At 40.6% G+C, this 20,484-nt stretch overlaps 1 protein-coding gene across 8 annotated transcripts in view; it reads left to right on the plus strand.

The window, feature by feature from the left end:
• The window catches only part of limch1a (LIM and calponin homology domains 1a), a 41,272-nt gene that overhangs the window by 6,504 nt on the left and 14,284 nt on the right, over positions 1 to 20,484 (plus strand). For 2 of the 8 annotated variants that reach the window (XM_084715100.1, XM_084715103.1), the window contains exons 2-16: positions 5,665 to 5,735; positions 5,847 to 5,916; positions 6,002 to 6,108; positions 6,196 to 6,226; positions 6,335 to 6,445; positions 7,340 to 7,467; positions 7,742 to 7,812; positions 10,059 to 10,260; positions 10,418 to 10,624; positions 11,898 to 12,206; positions 12,386 to 12,646; positions 14,776 to 15,033; positions 16,994 to 17,353; positions 17,467 to 17,811; positions 19,883 to 20,221. In XM_084715100.1, the coding sequence (XP_084571226.1) occupies positions 5,665 to 5,735; positions 5,847 to 5,916; positions 6,002 to 6,108; positions 6,196 to 6,226; positions 6,335 to 6,445; positions 7,340 to 7,467; positions 7,742 to 7,812; positions 10,059 to 10,260; positions 10,418 to 10,624; positions 11,898 to 12,206; positions 12,386 to 12,646; positions 14,776 to 15,033; positions 16,994 to 17,353; positions 17,467 to 17,811; positions 19,883 to 20,221 (2,870 nt within the window). The remainder of the gene's footprint in view (positions 1 to 5,664; positions 5,736 to 5,846; positions 5,917 to 6,001; positions 6,109 to 6,195; positions 6,227 to 6,334; positions 6,446 to 7,339; positions 7,468 to 7,741; positions 7,813 to 10,058; positions 10,261 to 10,417; positions 10,625 to 11,897; positions 12,207 to 12,385; positions 12,647 to 14,775; positions 15,034 to 16,993; positions 17,354 to 17,466; positions 17,812 to 19,882; positions 20,222 to 20,484) is intronic. The other 6 variants (XM_084715101.1, XM_084715102.1, XM_084715105.1 and 3 more) reach the window with 6 other exon arrangements.

Below are 20,484 nucleotides of genomic sequence, written 5' to 3' on the forward strand. Positions count from 1 at the left end.
GATGGCCAGAGTGCAATGATGTCCCCCTCATAAAGGACTATTGCTTCTCATACATCAACATTACGTTTGAGTCACTGAGCCGAGCTTAAGTTTTTCTGAAAAACAAATACCCAGCAATCTTTGAAAAACTCAGAAGGTCGGCAGGTCGTTTAACAACATCTATTTTGTTCTGAAGGTATTTCCAGACTCCTCAAAGACTCCTCCAACCATTTGGACTCTTTTCTTCACAGTTCAAATGATTTTAATTCATATTCCAAGTTGCTACTCTGTTTCTTCATCCAAGCAAAGATGGTAGCAGTAAATGATATACAATCTTGATGTGATAAAAACTGCCTTCTGCTATTTTATATTTTCAATTACACATCTTTTTTTGCTTGTGTATTAAAAAACAGGAAGTAAACATGTCATTGCTGCTGTCTGTGTCAGGTTAGAAGAGCCTTTGGTGATTCTGTCTTTAAAATGATGCCAGCTATTATTAAATGACCTTATTTTTCACTAGGAATTTATTATTTTTGTGAAAAACAGATTATTTGCTCCATGACACGAATAACGTTGGGTACTGAAACACGGTGCCAGTTTGACAGCTACGACATCTACTGGACCGAATCACAACGCAGATTTCGGTGCCTCATTTTGGTTTCGCTTGTGCCTGCTTGTTGAATATTGCCCTCTGGCACTCTAAAACTGACATCAAAGGTAACAGAAGCATCACTCCATGTGCATTTGCTAGTTGACATTACACTTGTTCTGATGGCAGCAGGTAGCTGACTGTTAGCTACTAGCTACCTTAAACATGGCTAAAATGTCTAAAGCTGAACAATCTGTACGGATGGTAAATGGACTCTTTAGCACTTTTCTAGTTTATTGACTGCTTAAGGCACTTGTGCAACTACTCGTCACATTCACCTATTCACGCACACAATCACACGCCGACAGAACAACAATCAAGGGCAATTTGAAGTTTGGTATCTTGCCCAAGGATGCTTCAACCTGTGAACTGGGAACCGCTAATCTTTCAATTATTGGACAGCCCACCCTACCTCCTGAGCCACAGCCACAATTTTCTCAAAATCTCAGACCAGGCATGGTTTAGTAATACTCGAATGATTTAAAAGTATTGTTTTAGCAGAAAACCGAAAACCCAAATGATACCCAGCCCTAGACTCAAATGGTAATAGTGATTCATAAGAAGCAAATTTAGGTTCAGCTCAGAAGAAACATAAACTGCTTGTGTCAGCTGCAGCAGCATGGCCTCATATTATTATCACTTTTAGCCTGGGCCTGCAGAATCCTGGCATTTGTCACTTTAATGCATCATAGCGCATGCTGTGCTCATTAGAAATTACACCACTAACTTGATTTACAGCGCGTTTCTGTTCTTTTGCTTTCTGTTTTTCTAGCCTCTCATTCTTTCCATCTTTCTCCAAAAGTCAAGGCTAGTTTGGCCTACTTCTGCTTCTCCTCTGCTACCCCCCACACAGCCTCACCTCAGGGTTTAAATGGTAGCTGCTGCTGCCATTCACCCAGGCTGAGCTGAGCAGTCTGCCATGAGGACTGAGAGGGAGCGAAGGAGGCTCAAATTACTGTTGCTGGCGCTGAAATACCCCCAAGGCCTTTGGCTTGGTTTTTGTAGGAGACATGAATGCTCAGTTTACACACATATATACATCCTGTCTGTCTTTTTAACACACACTCATGACAATCTTTTCTCCTCTGCTTAAATGTTAGTTTTCTATTCAAAACATATACGCTCACGCTATGCCTAATTGCTGTATTTCAGTTTCAGCATTTTACACGTAACCAATCGTTATCCACCTCCACCCCCGAACCACTGTCTGTGTCCTGCATCCCACACACACACACTACCTACACAAAACTCAGTTGTCCTGCTCTCTCTCAATACAGTACTCTCCTCAGTCAGTAAATTATGCATGACTATGCTGTAAATGTTTCAAAGACCTGGACTCAAACCTTAATAACATGACATATGCCAGCGTGCGTGTGTGTGTGTGTGTGTGTGTGTGTGTGTGTGTGTGTGTGTGTGTGTGTGTGTGTGTGTGTGTGTGTGTATGTGAGAGAGAGAGAGTGTGTGTGTGCGTGTGTGTGACAACAGAATGATGAAAGACAAGAAAAAGAAGAAGATGCCAATGGGAAACATCTGGTCATCACTTATATAACGAAAAACAATAGGCTGTTTTCATCTCTGCAGTTGCACTCTGTGGGTGTGGGTGTGTGAATGTGTCTGTGTGTATTCCTCTCATACATATGGTACATACATATGCACCAGAACTGTACATAAAGAAATAAAAACAAACCATAAATATCACCAGAAAGTCAGAAGAAGACTACAAGGACTCAAATGTTGTGTTACAAGTTTAGATGCCCCAAAAGTATTTGGACTCTGGAGTTGCTGACAAAGAAAATACATTTGCCTCAGATTAAGTTTGTTTCTTTGTGGATATATTAGGAATGCAACTAACGATTAATTCTTTAGTATGAGCTGCAGTAATTAATCTATTAGGAATCAATCATTAAATTAATGGCCATTATGATAATTGACTAATCTATGTGATAAAACAGTTGAAACCACTGATGAGAAAAAAGAGCAACAAATACATTTAAGAAGCAGCAAATATATTTTTGCTTGAGAAATGACTGAAGTGATTAATAGATTATCAAACTAACATGGAAGTGGCAACTTTTTTCTGATTAATCTTATCTTTGCAGCTCTAGGATAGATGTATAAGAGCATATGCTGTATATGAGCAGCAGAAACAGAGAGAGTGTGTGTCCACAGTTTACACTTCTGGTGCTAACTGTAATCTGTGCTAATCTGGATTAGAAGTCTAAACAGTCAAACCTCTCTTCTCCTCGATTCATCTTTGGCTGCTGGTTACACAACAGCTCCAGAGAGCAGCATGTGTGTGAGTGTGTGTGGGTTGATGTTCTGGTAGTATGTCACTGTTGGCTTCCTGACTCCCTCCTCCTCTCCTGCCTGTTCAGGATAGACTGCAAATTGGAGTCCAGGTTAGAGGATTGAGGTTATCGTTGCAGCTCACTCAGGCTAGGATTGCGTGCATCTAAATCAGGGACGTGCGCGTGGGCACATTTTGGGAAAATGGAATGAGGCCACAGAGCAGTGTGTCAGTAGTTTGGCGTCAATCTAATTTGGTTTTCTACTGAAGCAAAATGTTGGGGGAAGGGTGAACCAGGCAGCAGCAGGTTCAGCTGTCAGGGACAATGCAATAGTCTTAAATCACTTAAGTAAATTATATTCATCTAATAAAAAATTTATTCATCTATTGATTATTTTTCATCTTCTTTAAACTAATGAATGTCAGGAACCCCATCATAAGTACCAGGAGTCCAGAATGACATCCGCAAAGTGCTTGTTTAGTTCAGACTCTACCCCAAAATACCCAATTTCTTTGTTTATAAATTTACCATCTAACATCATATTAATCTCAATATATTCATCTATACAATACTAATGGTTTTAATGTCTTTCTAACCTGGCAGCCACATGCATTTGCCGAGATCATGTTTTCTTTTGCTCTGGCAGATAATTCCCATTTGTGAATTAGTCTGATGATGCCAGGCTAATGTTTTTCATGATACTAATAAGAAGAGCAGCATGGCCAAAACAGAAGGTGTTGCTGTTGTTTATGAGGATATTGCAGCACCACAAATGGATGGACTTCAATTAGTTAGATGGTTAGGCTTTGTTAATGCAGGAATGTTCATTGAGATCAAGATCTGTTTTGCAAGCGAGAGGCAGAAAACAAAGTACATATTCACAAAATAAGAGCAAGATTCTGTGTACCACCTTAGGGTGGATGTGAGAGTAGTGTAGCTGCATCTGATGTAATACCAGTGGTTATGTGGTGTGTTATGGTGGCGTAATGGGATTTAAAACGTTGCCTGAATCAATCATGAGTAGTCTGGCTCCTCTGCAATTCTGGCTTTCTCCTTTATGCTGTCTTTAATTCCCTCAACCTGCTTTTATCATCAGCTCTGTCAGGATTGTTTGTGAAGTTTCAAGGCATCAGATTCATGAATGACAGAGACAGACAGAGGTCCCTTCTTTGTACTAGGTGATCATTGCTCAGGCAGGTCTTGTTTCTCTGATGCATCCTCGCCTTAGTCACTATATTTGTGAATGAACATAGCACCAAATACCTCAGTAATTTTTTTTACATTGCATTAAAACAAATGAAAATGCAAATTATGCTCAGCAACAACATGAAACTGACAGGTCTTCACAATATCGTCTTTCCTGTTGATCCTTGAAAGTCTTTTAAAGTCTCTTATCATCTGCTTTGGCTTCAGACATCAATATAACTTTTAATAGCAGAGCCTCGTGAGACGCCTGCTTGGATCCTATACAGTCTCTTAATGAATTCAGTCATAGTGGTACTACAGGGAACGTTAGTTCTGGAGAAGAAATATAAAATATGAAGAATGAACTAATGCATGTGTGGCTATAACATTTACAGTCATCTATGTTACACATCAGATTTAAATTTGAACCCATGCATCAAATAAATTATTCAGTTCTTTATTGTATGAAATAATTAAGTCACTTATGAATCAATTATGTATGTATTATGTATCGTGAACAGCACTTACAGGTAGTGATGCACAAACCCCACATTTTTGATTCAGACCAATACCTGAACTCAGGGTTTTAAGTCTTTTCCTCAGATTTAAAATCTGTACACCTTACTGCATAAAACAATAGAAGTCATTTTCATTGTGTGGTAAAATGAGGACAGTGATTGGTATAAGCTGGTAGTCTGCTGTAACTGATAACTGTGTCCCTGAATTTTTATGTCATTGTCAAAGAAACTATATTGTGAATCAATCATGTCTTGGCCGATGCTCGATTTGCTTAGTAAGGGATAACGTACAGTGAGCAGGTCATTATCACAAAACAAACTCCAACAGGATGATGCAGGACCCTAAGGTGAAATCAGTGAATCATCCTGAAGGGGTTTATTTTGCAATAATAGCTGTACATTTTCCTGCTTGTAATGTGCAGACTATGTGTGCAAATCAGTGGACAGTAACGAAGTGTATGTAATCAAGTGCTGTATTTAACTGTCTGTACTTTTTCTGCACATGTAAATAAATACTGACAAGTACAGATGATAAACTTTTCTAACCTCCAGTGTTTTAGAACAAGCATGTTTTGTTCCCTTAGTTCGCTCCTGCTTCTCCAGTTTGACGACTTGATGGATTGGATTACTTGAAATTTCATGTTGTTTATTGTACTACTCACTATAGCTGTACCTCCAAAATAGCACTTCAGTGACGTCACAGATTAGACACACATGTTACTAACAAAGACTGATTGGATCCTTAGGAAGAAAAATGAAAATGAATCAAAAACAATCATGATTGATTTCCAAGTGTTTAAATTATATTATCAAGCTAAGCATTCTCTGCTTCCACCTTCTCAGTGTACAGATTTTATTCTCTTTTTGGTGTTCTATCTATGTAAACCGAATATTTTTGGATTTTGAACTATTGGTTGGACAAAACAAGCAATTTTAAGACATCAACCTGGACTATAAGAACATCAAATGAACATTTTATATACTGCAACTGTGTTATTCCCATCCACCTCCTTTACATCTGTCTCTTCCTCTCGTCCTTCCGCAGGCTGTAACGGGGAAGAGCTTTGGAGACAAGGACTTCCGCAGCGGATTGGAGAACGGCATCCTGTTATGCGAGTAAGCCTGTGACATCAGTTCCACTCGGTGTTACATGTAGACGTAGAAGTAACATACATTAATACTCCTGTAAGGCTCAATAAATCTCTACGTCTCCCCTCCTCCACGCAGGCTGCTGAGTGCAATCAAACCAGGGCTGGTCAAGAAGATCAACAGACTGCCCACCCCCATCGCTGGCCTGGTAAGGAGACACTTCCCAGTGTGACCACCCTGTTCGTTAAAGTGATGAACTCTGACTGTCTCTGGTCTACTGCTGTCTCTCGTAGGACAACCTGTCAGTCTTCCTGCGGGGCTGTGAGGAGTTGGGCCTGAAGGGCTCCCAGCTGTTTGACCCTGGGGACTTGCAAGACACTTCCATACGGGCCAACCTAAAGTAAATAGGCTTGTGTGGCTTTTTATACCCATTTATGTCCATTTTAGAGCAATATCACATGACAGTAACACACTTCTCTCTCATCAGGGACTCTGACTGCAACCGCAAACTAAAAAATGTGAGTAATTCTTAATTCTTTTTCTTTTGTTGTTCTTGCTTTATCTTCTACGTCAGTGTGTTTAGCATTTATGAATAAACAATAAACCTCTGTATCCATGTTCCTCAGGTGCTGAACACAGTGTTCTGGCTTGGGAAGGCTGCCAGCGGCTGCGCCTCCTACAGCGGCCCTACTCTCAACCTCAAGGAGTTTGAAGGGCTTCTCGCTCAAATGAAGGTGGTGAGTGAACCCAGTGAGGAGGATGGAGCAGGGAGGGGGAGGAGACAGACTGACAGAAGGACAGATAGCGGCACGGAGGAGGTGCGGGGGATGGATTTGTTAGTTTCCTGTCTTTGTTGGGGTGCAGGAGAGACACGCGAGACAGGAGACAAACACATTCTTGTTTTTGTTAGACCACAGCGACTCCTATTTCAGGGAGAGACCAAAACGAGAAACAGGATATGAGTTGAGAAAAAAGATTGGTTGTGCAGGTTTTATCTAATGGATCAATAGGAAATCTATTCAAATAAGTAGGGCTGCAACTAACAATTATTCTCATTGGAGTAAAGAAACTTGAAAATATTTACTTAAAGAAGCTGGAGTAAGAGAATTTTGATTTTTTGTCTTAAAAAAATACTCAAACCAATTAACTGATTATCAAAATTGCTGGCAGTTAATTTAATAGTTGATAACTAATCAATTAGTACTTGCAGCTCTAGAAATAAGTTCTCTTGCTGTTTAGATTTCTTAGATATGTCTGCTTTCTCTGGAATATAATGTAACTAGATGGCACTTGGCTTGAGAGGTTACAGCTCAGCTGGCGAGGACGGCATTATGTTTACATGCTGACAGGAGCACAAGCCTCTTGTCCATGAGTAGATGCACACTTCCTCCTGCGATCTGTGATACGGTTTGAGAGTGTTGCTTGGTAGAGAGAAAGTTTTCCCACTAGGGGTGTTGCAATGAACCACATTGACGATAACCCTGATATTTAAAAAATAAAATATTGAAATCTAGTTAATGGTACAAACATGATAATATCATGTAAATAATCCAGCACCTCTTAAAATACTGTATGCTCTTGAGTATCAGGGTCCTGATTACTGGAAACTGTTGATGTATGTGTGTTTGTAGGAGAGCGAAGAAGGAGGGGAGAGTCCACAGAAGCGCAGTGTTCGAGACAGCGGCTATGACTGCTGGGACTCTGAGAGGAGTGAGTCTCTCTCTCCACCACGACACACTCGCGACAACTCCCTAGACAGGTGAGAGACATCTGTCAGCGCACACACGTGCACACACACACACACACCCCTGTATATATATATACACTCAAATATGTGGATGCACTCACCAGGGTTATATCAGATTATGAGAAGTTAAATACTGCTGACAAAACTGAAACTGTTGACATTTTTAGACCATTAACACTGGTCCTCATGATAGAAACCCTATGTCTGCATTACAGTAAATTCCCCACTTTTTATTTTATAACATTTAACAATAAAATGTTTTTTGTTTTTTTTGTTTTTTTGACAGTCTGGACTCGTTTGGCTCCCGCTCACAGCACAGCCCTTCTCCTGATGTGGTGAATCGAGGCACCAGTGATGGTTAGTTAAATGTCACTCAAATAGGAAATGTTAAAAAGTATCCAGGCTATCTGCTTCCCCCTGCTTTCACTTTTTATGTTAAGCTTAGCTAGTCCCATACTTGACTTACAAACATGACAGTGGATACAGAGCTTCTAACCTAACTCTCAGAATTAACAAAATGAATTGTATTTCCCAAAATCTTGCACTATTCCTTTAAAGCAGCAATACAAAACCACTCATCCATAAATAGTCAGACTGCTGTCCTCTAATATGTTGAGGTTTTAACCTTGGTATGTTTTAGCCAGTCTGGCAGGCTGTGGACAACAGCTGAACGTCTCAGCCACTCTGTGTGTGAGTGTCAGTGTGTGTGTCATTGTGTGTGTGTGCCCCAGATGCAACAGCTGTTAAGTAGCAATCACTAGTGATTTGGACCTGGGAAACTCAGGCTGAGGTCAACATCCTGCCTTTTATCTGTGTGTGTGTGTGCATGTGTGAGTGAGGGGGGGGTATCACAGGCATCCTGTTTGTGTCTTTTATGTTGACAGTGCAATATGTGTGCAGCAGGGTGACAAGAAAAACGCTATTCCAGAGCCAGGAATAGACTCATTCCCTACATTCTCTAGAGGTCACAGAGAACGTTTGGAGCGTTATCATCTAATATTTATTACCTAATAAGAAAAGATGGACAGGAGATATAGTGTAGTTTATCGAAATCCGACTGTATGTCTCTTTGCAGAGTCGATTTATGCACAATAAACCTGCCAAAAGTTTGGCAAGAGAAATTATGAATTGTTTCTCAATGAACAGCCATAATCTGATTGTTGTGGTGACATTAATTGAAAATGTATTCCTTATTACAACTTGGATCATGTTTTTTAGTTTTGTACACTGTACTCACCAAAGTATTTGCTGAGATCTGGGGCCAAATCTGAGAGTGTAAGAAACAAGACAGACTAGATATGCAACAATTAGGTGATTAATACATCAATTGATAGAAAGAAAAGTAGTCGCCAGCTATTTTGATTAATTGTTTCAGACAATATTTAAGCAAAAATGCCAAACATTTGTTGGCATGTCCAATTTCAGTTTTACCTCAAAACAAAATGGCTTAGATGACTCTTTCTTGACAATGGTACAGTATTGTGTGATGATATATTCAGTGACATATTTTTTATGCAAAGAAGACAGGAGAAAACAAACATATGTGGCATAGTGGCAATAACAAAACACACAATTAAAAAAAGAAAACCCTTAATAAATCAAAATAAATTAATAAATCAACTGACAAGATTTAAAGAAATAGTTGGCCATCAGTTATGTGTACATGAAATAAAGAAAACAAAACTTTGGCCAAGTATAGAACTTTACCAAGCAAGCATGACTTTGTCCTTTTGGTGGAACAGCTGGCAATTGAGTTTTGTCTTTGATATATTTAAGGAAGTGATTCTATGCTTCCATACTAAGTCTTTGTGGAGCCCCTTTAACAAGTATTTTATTTGCAATATGTTATTGCTATTATTGCCTAAAATAGTAATGGCCAAAACTATTAAAATAATACCATGATTGTAAAAGTGAATATTGTTTAATTTCTAAAGGGACTCACATAAAACCTTCAAATTATTTTGTGCTGATTAGGAGACATAGTAAGGGACCAAAACACATATATTCTCCCAATAAGACGACATTGTGGGATAGGAAAGGTCATTCTTGTTTAATGTACACATAACTGTCCTGTCAGTCTCTTCAGATTGAATATGTTGGTAGAAGGGCAGCCCTATGAACAAATACAGAGCTGATTTTACTATATGTTGTTACAGTAAATGTCATGAAATGAATATGTCATGTCCCATTTCATGATAATGACTATGTTTACATGCACAAAATATTTTAGTTTGTCCCTCACTCCAAAAAAGACAATACATGGCCAGTGCTGATGATTATTGCAGTAATATTCCCATTTACATGCAGCTGTGCATATTCAGATTAATATAGTGACATATGTCCCTCTGCTGCACCCTGCAGAAAAATTTCATATCAGAACAGAAACGTGGGCCTTTCCTTTGTGCATGCATCTCTACCTCAGCCTCGGGTAGTTGCCTTGTTTGTTTTTGTGACTGGTGTAATGAACATAATAAAGCCGGTGTGTCTTGAGAATCGTTATTATGAAGTTATTATGTAATGACCAATTATATGCAGTTCCTGACATACTTTATAACCATATTCATTCTTTTCTCTTTCACGCTCCATCACTCTTTGTTGCCCAGGGCGAGGCAGCGACTCGGAGGCCGACGCCCCCGGCAGGAGGCCAGATGTGCGTAAAGATGACATGTTGGCCAGACGGACTGCCAGCAGTGAATCAAGAAGCTCCATCCCCTTTAACCAGTTTCTCCCCAACCGAAGCAACGCTAGTTCCTACATCCCAACTCCACGGCGAAAAGCACATACGGAAGAGGGAGAGCAGCGGAGGTAATGACCAACACATCAGCACAATAAATAATTCAGATGTAAATTATGCATTTTTTCCACAAGTTTTGAAAATACAACTGAAGGAAAAGGTAAATCACACACAAAACACACAGACTTCCTTCCTAATCTTTCCCTGCCATTACACACCACTCTCCAGTCACCCTCAAGCCGCTCCCGAGCAGGGCAAAAGAACTGGACTGCACCAAAAAACTCCCAAGACTGTCACTTGGGCACCTGAGAACAATGAGGAAAAACTTAAACAGGAAGAGGAGAAGGTATCCCAGGAAGTGTTGGAGCAGAAGAGGCTGCAGAAGTTGGCAAAAGCAGGAATTAAAGTTCTTCCTGCTGCTGTTCGCTACAGCAGGTCAGAGAGGAGGGGCATGAGAGCTGCTGCTGTTGTGGTTTGATGCTTTTGGTCGTGTTCACTAATGGATCATTAAGATGGTAATTTTGTTTGGGTTTTTTCCCTGGTGCTCCATTCACACCAGTGCTGTGGTTTGATAGTTGGTTTTGTGTAGCTCTTTGGATGCAACGGTCTGGCTTATTAATGATTAGTTTTGTGTGTTGGGATACAGATGCAACAAACTGCTTGCTGGTTTTCTGTGTTCTTAATATGGGAGAGGTTGTTTTAAATCATGTTAGTCATTAAGGCTACAGTTGATAACAGTTGATATGGGACTAACTATAAAAATAACTCTACATCCTGGCAGTAGTACATGAAAGAGATAATATATGAAAAAATCTGGTTCCTCTGGCTCCGAGTGCTCCTAATGGCATTTGAAAGAAACCATCGCACCTTAATGAAAACAACCAGTCAGAGCCAACTTCCAACCCAAAATGTCGGCGTTTGATGTCGGGGGAACGGAAGAAGACGGTCCACCCACTAAGTGACGCTGCCCCTCAGCTGCTGCACTGCAAACTGACAGCTGTCATTGCTAATATTATCCTACAGTTACCTCTGACTGGCTCACAGTTTTAGTTTTGTCATTCATTTAACTGCTGCACATAAGTTCTGTGACTGTATAATCCTGTATATATAAACGTTAGCAAGTATGCTAACTGCTAACGGCTAACTTTGGCTCAACTGGTTTGGGGTCGACGCCTGTCCATCTTTGGTTTTAGACGCACTACATGAGTAATGACTCTTTTTGGGAAGATTTTATTGCACTTACAGTAACGTAACAAGCTGTTGTCAAACTCAGATAACTTGTAATAAATATATATATATTTTTTAAGTTTCTTTCCAGGGGGTCTGGGAGTTCCGTTGGTCGACATTTCGGGTTGGAAGCTGGCTCTGATTGGTTGTCTTTGTTCCAGCGTGGTGGATTCAACACTAGGATGAGCCAGATGAACCTGATTTTTTTTTACATATTATCTGTCTCATTTACTACTGTCAGGATATAGTGACATTTTCAGCAGTTATGGCAAAAAGTTATATTTATAGACATTAACTAGGTTTTTGGACACACACAGTTTGAGTGTGTATTATGACTAATCAACAGGAACTTGCTGGAAATATTTGTGGGCGCATGTCAAATCCAAACTTTGCATGCCAGTACTACTGCTCACCAAATACGACAATGAATTATTAAAATCTCTGAAATGATCTTGCCACGTCATCCCGTCTCCAACCCCAGCCCTCCCGCAATGGAAGAACAGCAAGTGAGGTCGCCGTCCCCAAACATCATCCTCCGCTGTGAAAATGACTTTTTGAGCTCTCAGAAATCTGCGTGGGACTCCTCCTCTGATGGGGAAGATGAGGCAGAGGTGCGGAAAGTTCCAGATGTTCGTAGAGACGACCTAGCGTCCAGACGAGCTCATCGTGCCCCCATCGCTCCCAAGGTGCACCAGTTTATCCCTGCACCTGTGTGTAGCGACAAAGACCGAGAGCGGTGGGAAGGCATTAGACGAGCCTCGCAGCAAACGCTGCAGGAGAAGGAGATCAGGTTAGCCAGTGTGTGTTTGTGTGCTTCTGTTATTTCTTCCATTTTCTCTAACTCACCACTAAATTTACTCTTTCTTTTTTTGGGTGTTGTGATCACTGGTGGTTTGATGTGCGTGTGCTCCACTTTGATCTGAAACGTGTGCTGTGTGATGCCGCTGTACTGGCTCTGTGATTGGACAGTGAAAAGGAAGCAGGTGCTGACATCATTACACGCAGAGACAACACTTTCCTAAAATCCGCCTCTCGCCACGAGGAAGAGGAGGATGAGGAGGAAGAGGCAGAGGTTAAGGCGATGCCTAATAAGCAGAAGGATGACCTGGCTAAAAGGCGGGTTCAGAGTAGGCCCCTCCCTCACAGAGATGGACCAAAGAGCTTTGTCTCTGCCTCCATGAGCCAGGCAGATATACAGAAGTGGGAGAGACTCAAACTAACTGAACCCAGGTGCCCAGCACACACTCTCTGTTTCAGTACACATGCAAAACAAAGCACCTAAATACTGCTGAATGTCAGTGTGTGTGGTTCATGACTGTGCAGTATGTGTGTGTGTGTGTGTGTGTGTGTGTGCACGCTTCTAGTTTTAGTTTCAGTCTTAAGCAGATCATTGCAGTCAGAAGAGGGTCATAAATCTGCAGAGACTTTTAATATGAAGTTCAACACAAATGGTGTCCACTAGATATTTTTTGAACCCTTTTAGTGGCTTGAATACATGGAGTACATTATTTCGAGTGTCATCCAAGTTTAATCCTAACTAAACCACTGCAGAGTACGCATTATTAAGCACAAAGTGTCATGACTATCTGCGTCGGCAATTTTAAAATCTCAGTGCGCCAACAGCTGCTCATTTTTTAACAGGAGTTCATACAAGACAAACAAAAAGATAAAAACAACCTTACATTTTTACTTTACTTAACTTTCTTTACTTTAAATTGAAAAGATATATTCAGAAGAGACCAGGGGCTATATTAAACAAACTTCCTAATTTGCAGATCCTATCTTAACTGTTTGGTAACCATTCCAAAAACCATTATAGATGAATAGCTCCTAAGTCAGTGCTCATCAAGGCATCCCAACTTCGCAAATCTTAACCAACTAACTGTAGGATGAACATTAAGTTGCCATAACTTTCACTTTTTTCCATCAGGCAGTGTTAGAAAACTTGTTAAACCATATGACTGCTCTTTAATTGCTTTTACACAATGGATGCTGGATACAAGATAGACATCTTTAGATTTCTCTACAGATGTTACCAACACCCCTAACTTATGTATCTCAAAGTGTCCGTCATCATTTCTGCTTCATTTATACATGTTTCAGTGAGTTTTAATGATAGAAAATCAACAGTTACTAGTTGTTTAGCTTGGCAAGATGAGAAAAGTAGTGTTGGTTGCTAGGTAACAGACATAAAAGTTTAAAAGTGATGTTGGATTGCGTATTTATGATTTCCTAACCTGAAATGAGATACGATGAAGTCAGATAAGATAGGATTCCTAGTTAGCTAGATTCCTAATTAGTGATCTTCAGAGTTGCGTCTAGGTTGAGTGAAGTTAGATGTTTCCCCATTTTAATTCTCTGTGCTAAACTAAACTAACCAGCTCCTCACTGTCGCTTCATATTCACTGTAGAGACATGACAGTGGTATCAGTCCTCACAGCTAAGTCTTGGCAAGAGTTCATTTGCCAAAATTATTTAATAATTTTACAAAATGTAACATTTTATACAGTAACTTATTCATTGATTAATGAAAAAGATTCTCAACACATAATGCAAATAGTTGTCTCTTGGAGCCTTCAGTTTAAATTTATATTACATAACACAGATCTAAGGTCACATCACAATCTTTTTCTGTTAGAAACACAATCAGAAGTACTTAAAAAACCTCAAAAGGTACCTCCATCATCTGCTTGTCAGTATTCATTTTCAGATCTCTTCTGTCTTAAATCTCTTATATCCTCTTGTAAGCAGCTGCACATCTCCTCAGATTTAGTTCCCCCTCTCTTCTTTTCTCTGTTGCTCCCCATGTTCTCATCTGCTTGTTTATTCTGCTCACTATTGTGCACTTCAGTCCTCTTCAGTCTTCTTTGACAGGCATTGAAACAGAGAAGGGAATTGGCCGGTGTGTATGAGACTGTGTGTGTGACCATAAGAGAGGCGACTGTTGGCTGTGAGCACTGCTTCGTCTTTGTTTTTCTCTTTCCATGCTGATGTCATTAGATAGGATAAAGGGTTTTTTGTCTTCTCAGAGGAGCAGCAGTTACCAGGAAAATTTGGCTACCTAGAGTGGATAATAAGCCTGGTGTGTATGTGTGAATGTACACGTGTGTTGAAAGTATTTAAGACCACAACCACATGCTTTGTCCTCTTCTGTCCATCCACACTACATCCTGCCTCATTCATTATTTCCACCTCATCCTTCCTTTGTCTCCACAGTCTGATCCTCTGCGTCCAGTTGCTCATGATTTCTTTTCCACCCTCTTTCTTTTCCCCTCTGCTCTTCTGCTGGCTGTTGTTGTGTGTGTGTGTGTGTGTGTGCGTTTGTTTGTCTGTCTTCACGTGTGAGATTGTATCTACAGTGAGACTAGCCCGGCCCCTGTGTGTCAGGCTTGTCTGGAGAAAAATTATGGAAGTCCTTTCAGCGGATCAGCAAAGGCTGGACGAGGTCACAGCAAAGTTGTGACCTTTGGGGGCGTGACTGAGATCGAGCAGCCAATAGACACAGTCATGTCAAGTGAAGGGGAGGAGATGGAGTTGCTAAGGCGACTCCTTTCCAAGGCAACTGTAGCCATGCCTACCATTGGCCTGGGCTCCCAGCTTTCAGAGCGGGAACACAGGTATGGACGAGGCCAAATACAACTTAGGCTGCAGCGGCTTGAATCCAAAGTATCTTGCATTTGTATGGACTGCATTTAGGAATAAATTGGTGCCTTTTTATTCCATTAGTTATTAAGATATTGAATTTAATTGCTTGTCACTGTCATTTTGGAAAAAAATTTAAATGTCAGCCCTATTTGAATGAGTAAATTAGGTAGTTTGGATGTACCTCTCTGCATTGAACTTATTTGCTTGTAGTTTTAATAGGAAACAAACACACACACACACACACACTCACACACACATGCATGCACATGCTTCTGTGACAAGTAGAGATAGATAAATGGCCTAATACTAACTCATCACAGTACTGGACAGGCAGTAGTACAAGTAAATTGAAGTTGAGAAATACCATGTTTAAGGTAGTTTTTAAACAGTGTCTAAGGGACATAGTTGATGAAAAAGTAAGCTATCAAACAAATAAGGGATATTATTATAAAAAAAGAAATGTATTATATGCAATGTAAAAAAGAGTATTTTGGCCATTATGTAAGAATATTTAAAGCTGCAATGTTTAAGATATAGCCAGAATTGTATGTACTTGTGTACTAAGAGTTATAACTTTATTTCATAAACATCTATGTATTGTGTTTAAGAGATATTACTGAACTTAGCATGCTAACCAACTGGCCCAGCTAACTCTTTGTACCTCATGAGACATTTGTCTGATCCCACTGTAGTATCAGCTGGAAGGTGTGTGCAAGCGGTGAGTTTGCTACTTTCACAAGCTGGCTTAGCTTTTATAGTCTGATAAATAAACAAAATAAACTCACAAAATGCCAAGAAAGGAAAATACTTACAGTCTTACAACTGTTGTCGTGATAATGCACAAACCTAATGTAAAACTTCACTTCAAACTCAACAGAAACCAAATAAAACTTACTAAAGCATCTTGGTTAGTCTTTCTACTGTTCAACAATCACCAGTTCTGGTTAGGTTGAAAATAAATCCTTATTCTCTGCATTAAATGTGAAAATATTCGCTGCTCCTCTCCGCTTCACATCTCCTCTGTCCCCACCATCCGTCTTCATCGCCTCCAGAGTCAGAGTCCTGGTTGGAGCTGCTGTAAATCCCCTCAGTACAGTATTCCCTGTCGTCTAGCTGGCCTCTGTTGGTCTCGGAGGCTGTGTTCAGTTATGGTCCGGCCGTGTTCACTGAGATGCTGCTGAGCCTGGTTCCATTGCCTGTGATGTAAACAACAACACTCACCCAGGGCTCTAAGCAGCAGGTCTGGCTGGACTAAAGTCAGCTAAGGGTCACTAGCTACAGTACTAACTGAGCTCATGGCAATTAGGAGGATAGCTACAGCTAAAGAAAGTTACAACAAGGAGTATAGTGAACAGCAGTTACTGGTTACTCTGGTGATTTCCTTTTTGGAACTACCTTCTACTACTAACTACTACACATTACCGCTTCAAATCTCAAATATCAGTGACTATATCAACCTGAAAAAGTCCTATTCAGGCCACATCACTTTAAAAATGTACAGTTCATGCGTTTTTGGTTTATCTCAACCTTTCCTTTCCCTGAGATATTCCAATATCTGTTCACTACCGATACATTTGTTTCAGAATTTGTCCATAAAATCAAAACATTCCCCTTTAAAGATGGACGTTATAACATAACTCTGATGGTCAAAGTGTTTGTTGTGGCTCAGAGTGTCATCACATGTCGTTTTTATAGATTTGCATTAGTTTTGCATGTTTTTTCTAACCCTTATCTATTTGTTGCTAAGACACTCTCTTGAATGGTTTTCAGGTGTTCTTCCTTATTCACACTCTGTATTTTGCACTCCTAGTAACCATTTGTGTCCCACTTCTTTGCATGTGACTGCCTGGATTTAAGACCGTAGTTGCAACTTTGGGTATAAATTATCCATCTTTGTTGCTGCGATTTGAGCTCTATGTGCTGCTCTCACAGCCAGGTAGATGGAGCTGACCTCAGTCAAACTTCCCCTCCCTCTGCTGACCTCCCACCCTGTGCCCCCGAAACACCTCCCGCTCCTGCTGAGCTGGATGCGCGTCTGGCTCAGTATGAACGGAGAACAGAGGAGGAGGAGGATGAGGAGGAAGAGGACAGGATCCCAGATCTTCAGAAAGACGACATGATGGCGAGGAGGACAGGAGTTTTCCATAAACAAAGCACTGCCACAGTGACTTACAACCGTTTCCTGCCTCTGCCCGCCTCCAAACGCTGCACACAAGGGGAGGTCACCACAGATGCTGCTCCGCGGAGTAAAAGGGCAGTGCAGGAAGAGCGGAGCAAGAAACTGAATGTCAGGTGGGCTCAGATTTGTGTGGAAACTAACGGAGTGCGGAGGAACTAACACGCTTGGTGTGGTTTGCATCCTCAAAGAAATTCTCCAGCTTGATGTTTAGTGATTTCAATGATAGGAGTTTCTCTCACAGAGTGGAGCAACAGCAACCAAGAGTTCCCATGGAAACACCTCAACCACACCCTGACACGACTGTGGTCCGAGCAACATCTCACAGAGAACGTGAATATGACGATGATGAGGATGATATTGATGAAAACGGGCCTGCACCTGACCCGGAGAAGGATGATATGATGGCTCGAAGGACGAGATCATTTCAAAAAACAACTGCAGCCAGAGCAAACCAGTCTGTCAAACAGTTCCTACCAGTACCTGGATCAGTTAAATACAGCGTCGCTCCAGTTTCTGCTATGAAGCCGCTACACAACAGACCTAAACTCACAGAGAAGATGGCTAGTGAAAGGTATTTACTGTGTTTCAATAGTTGGAGATTGTGGTGTTGGTCAACTACTGCAACTAACAAAGTACATTTTATGGCGAGGATGAAGGTTTAATTATGTTGACGAGTTGTATGGCCTGCAGCACTAACATTAATAAGCCTCTGTGGATTATTTATAGTTGATCTGAGTTGACTGTGTTGTTGTTGTTTTGGCTCCATGCCAGCGTGTTTGAGTGCCTGCAGCTGGATGCTTGATGTGGTTACATTTGTGTTATTTGAATATGAAAGGACGGGTCCACTTTGATTTGCTGTTGTGGTTGGATTCTTGGAACTCTGGTTCTCATATGGTTTGGCAAAGATTGTGCTTGGTTTGAATTAACTTCTTGTTATTGTTGAGGTTTAACCATTGCTTTGTTTGGCATGACTTTGGTTGTGATTCTAATTGAGCATGGAGCGTTTGTCTATCTTTGTATTGTGAGTGTAAATCACTGCTGAATCACTCGAGGGGCAGAGACAGTTGCTGCTCTACTCTCTAGTGTTTGAAATTCTTGGGTTGGATCGAATTAGAGAAAAAAAAGACTAATTTTCTAATAATGCCTTGGAAGTTTTTTGGAAATAGCTATGTAATTTGGTACTAGTTATAGGGATAATAAAATGTCTTTGAACAAACTGCTCAATTCTTTAATTCTCCTCATATGATGAATTGTATGTTTGCCTGAAGACAAAGTCCACGCATTTGATGGTTCAGTTGATGTGCCATATCACTAGCAGTGTACAACTTTTTTTTCCAATAACTACAACCCTGAAAAAAAGTTAAGACAATGTGTAAAAAGTAAATAAAACCAAAATGCATTGATTTGTGAAACCTTTTCAACCTACATAAAATTGAATACAATACAAAGACAAGATATTTAATGTGTTTAATGCAAATAATATGCTTAATTTGAATTTGATTGCAATCTGTTTTTATTTAAGATTTACACAGCACCCCAACATTTGTGGAATCTGGTTTGTGGTACCAAAGAACAGTTGTTTCTCCATGAAACATCCAAGTTCATTATTTGGGAATCATAGACATGTGAAATAAAGCGTTTCCAGAAATATATTTTTGCCTTTCCTCAAGTGATATCTAGCCAGACAAATAGTTTTGGTTTTATTTGCCAGGTGTTGTCAGTTAAAGTGTGCAAAGGCCCAAGATACAAGTAACTAGAGACTGTTATGCAATGGGATCACACCAGCCACGACACCCGACAACATGTTGACATTCGGAACAATGAGTGCTCTGTAGTTATAAGTACATTATCGCATGACACACACCTGTGAATTTTCATGACTCCATCTTGCACGGTTATCACACTATCAAGTTGACAAAATCTGTCCACAGATAAGTAGATAAACACCTTGCAAAGTACTCAGAATCTCCTCAGTGGCAGTTCCCGCTGCGGTAGGTTTCCCCAGGACCACATTTTGTCATGCTCACACACACACAAGATGAAAAAAAAAAATACCAACCACATGCTGTCATGGCCGATTAATTTTGCTGAAGCAATCAGAGGCAGATAATTATTTGTCAACAATTTTTTTTAACTGGTTAGCGGTACTCCAGCAACTTAGTAATGTTCTCACATACAGAAGGGGGACCAAAACACTATAAAAAGGGGAAGAAGAGAGAGACAAATTATATATCTTATTATATATCTTCAGAAATAGGTAGTTCCAATAAAAACTGATCACAATAAGATCTGTGGATTATCCAGACAACTGTTTCCGGAAAGATATGTTGCTTTTGATTTTCATACATGTTATTTTTGACTGTTTTAAACACCACAAACAAAATTTCATTCACCTCTATTGTTTTGGAGTTCAGGCAGAATCTCAGACACATTGCTGATATCTCACAAGCTCAGCAAATAAAACCAAAACCATCTGCATGAGATACCATAAGAGAAAATATTTTTGAAACCAACTCGGTGTGTTTTCAAAAGTTAAAAGTTTCAGCAAACAGAGAGCAGATCAGCTGTTGCCTGTGATTCAGTCTTGATTTAACCTTTGAGCCGTATTTCCTGGTAATCTTGGCTTTGTCACTGGATTTTAGCAGCATCGTTACCGTGGCAGCAGAACCTCTGGGCCCGCCCTCCAAAGCCCCAACCCTTTCTAAGCGTGCAGGGCTGATGGAGAGGCAGGAGGAGGATGGAAAGCATGAGGGACCCATGAAAGTCCCTGACTCCTCTGTCACAAATGTGACTGAGCCCCTCTCTCCTCCATCGCCCACCCCTCCACCCAGTCCTGCTGCTGCCCAGACCTGCAAGGTGGAGGCAAAGCAGAGCGTGGAGGAAAGAGTTGAGGAAAAGGTGGAGGAGAGAAAAAGGGATGTGCATGAAGAACCACGAAAGAAACCCTTCTGGCTGGAGGACGATGATCTGCCTCCCATGATGTGAGATGCCAGCTGAGATCTTTTTGCATGTGTCTTCATTATGCCACGTGTCAGATTTAGCTCTGCCATTCATCCAGTCTGCGGTTATTTCACTTAACGTCTTTGAATAGAAGTCAGTGGGAGCCAGAGCGATTACTCAGTTACTCAAATGATTATTTTCTTGGGCTGAAGTGATGACAGATCTTAAGTAGATGCCTCCCTTTGGGATATGAAGTGCAACATTAACATCCTGCTACCCATTCATTCACTCTGTCACAGCGCTT

This window comes from Lutjanus erythropterus, chromosome 3 (assembly GCF_056507025.1).
Source record: "Lutjanus erythropterus isolate fLutEry1 chromosome 3, fLutEry1.hap2, whole genome shotgun sequence".
NCBI classification, from domain to species: domain Eukaryota; kingdom Metazoa; phylum Chordata; class Actinopteri; order Lutjaniformes; family Lutjanidae; genus Lutjanus; species Lutjanus erythropterus.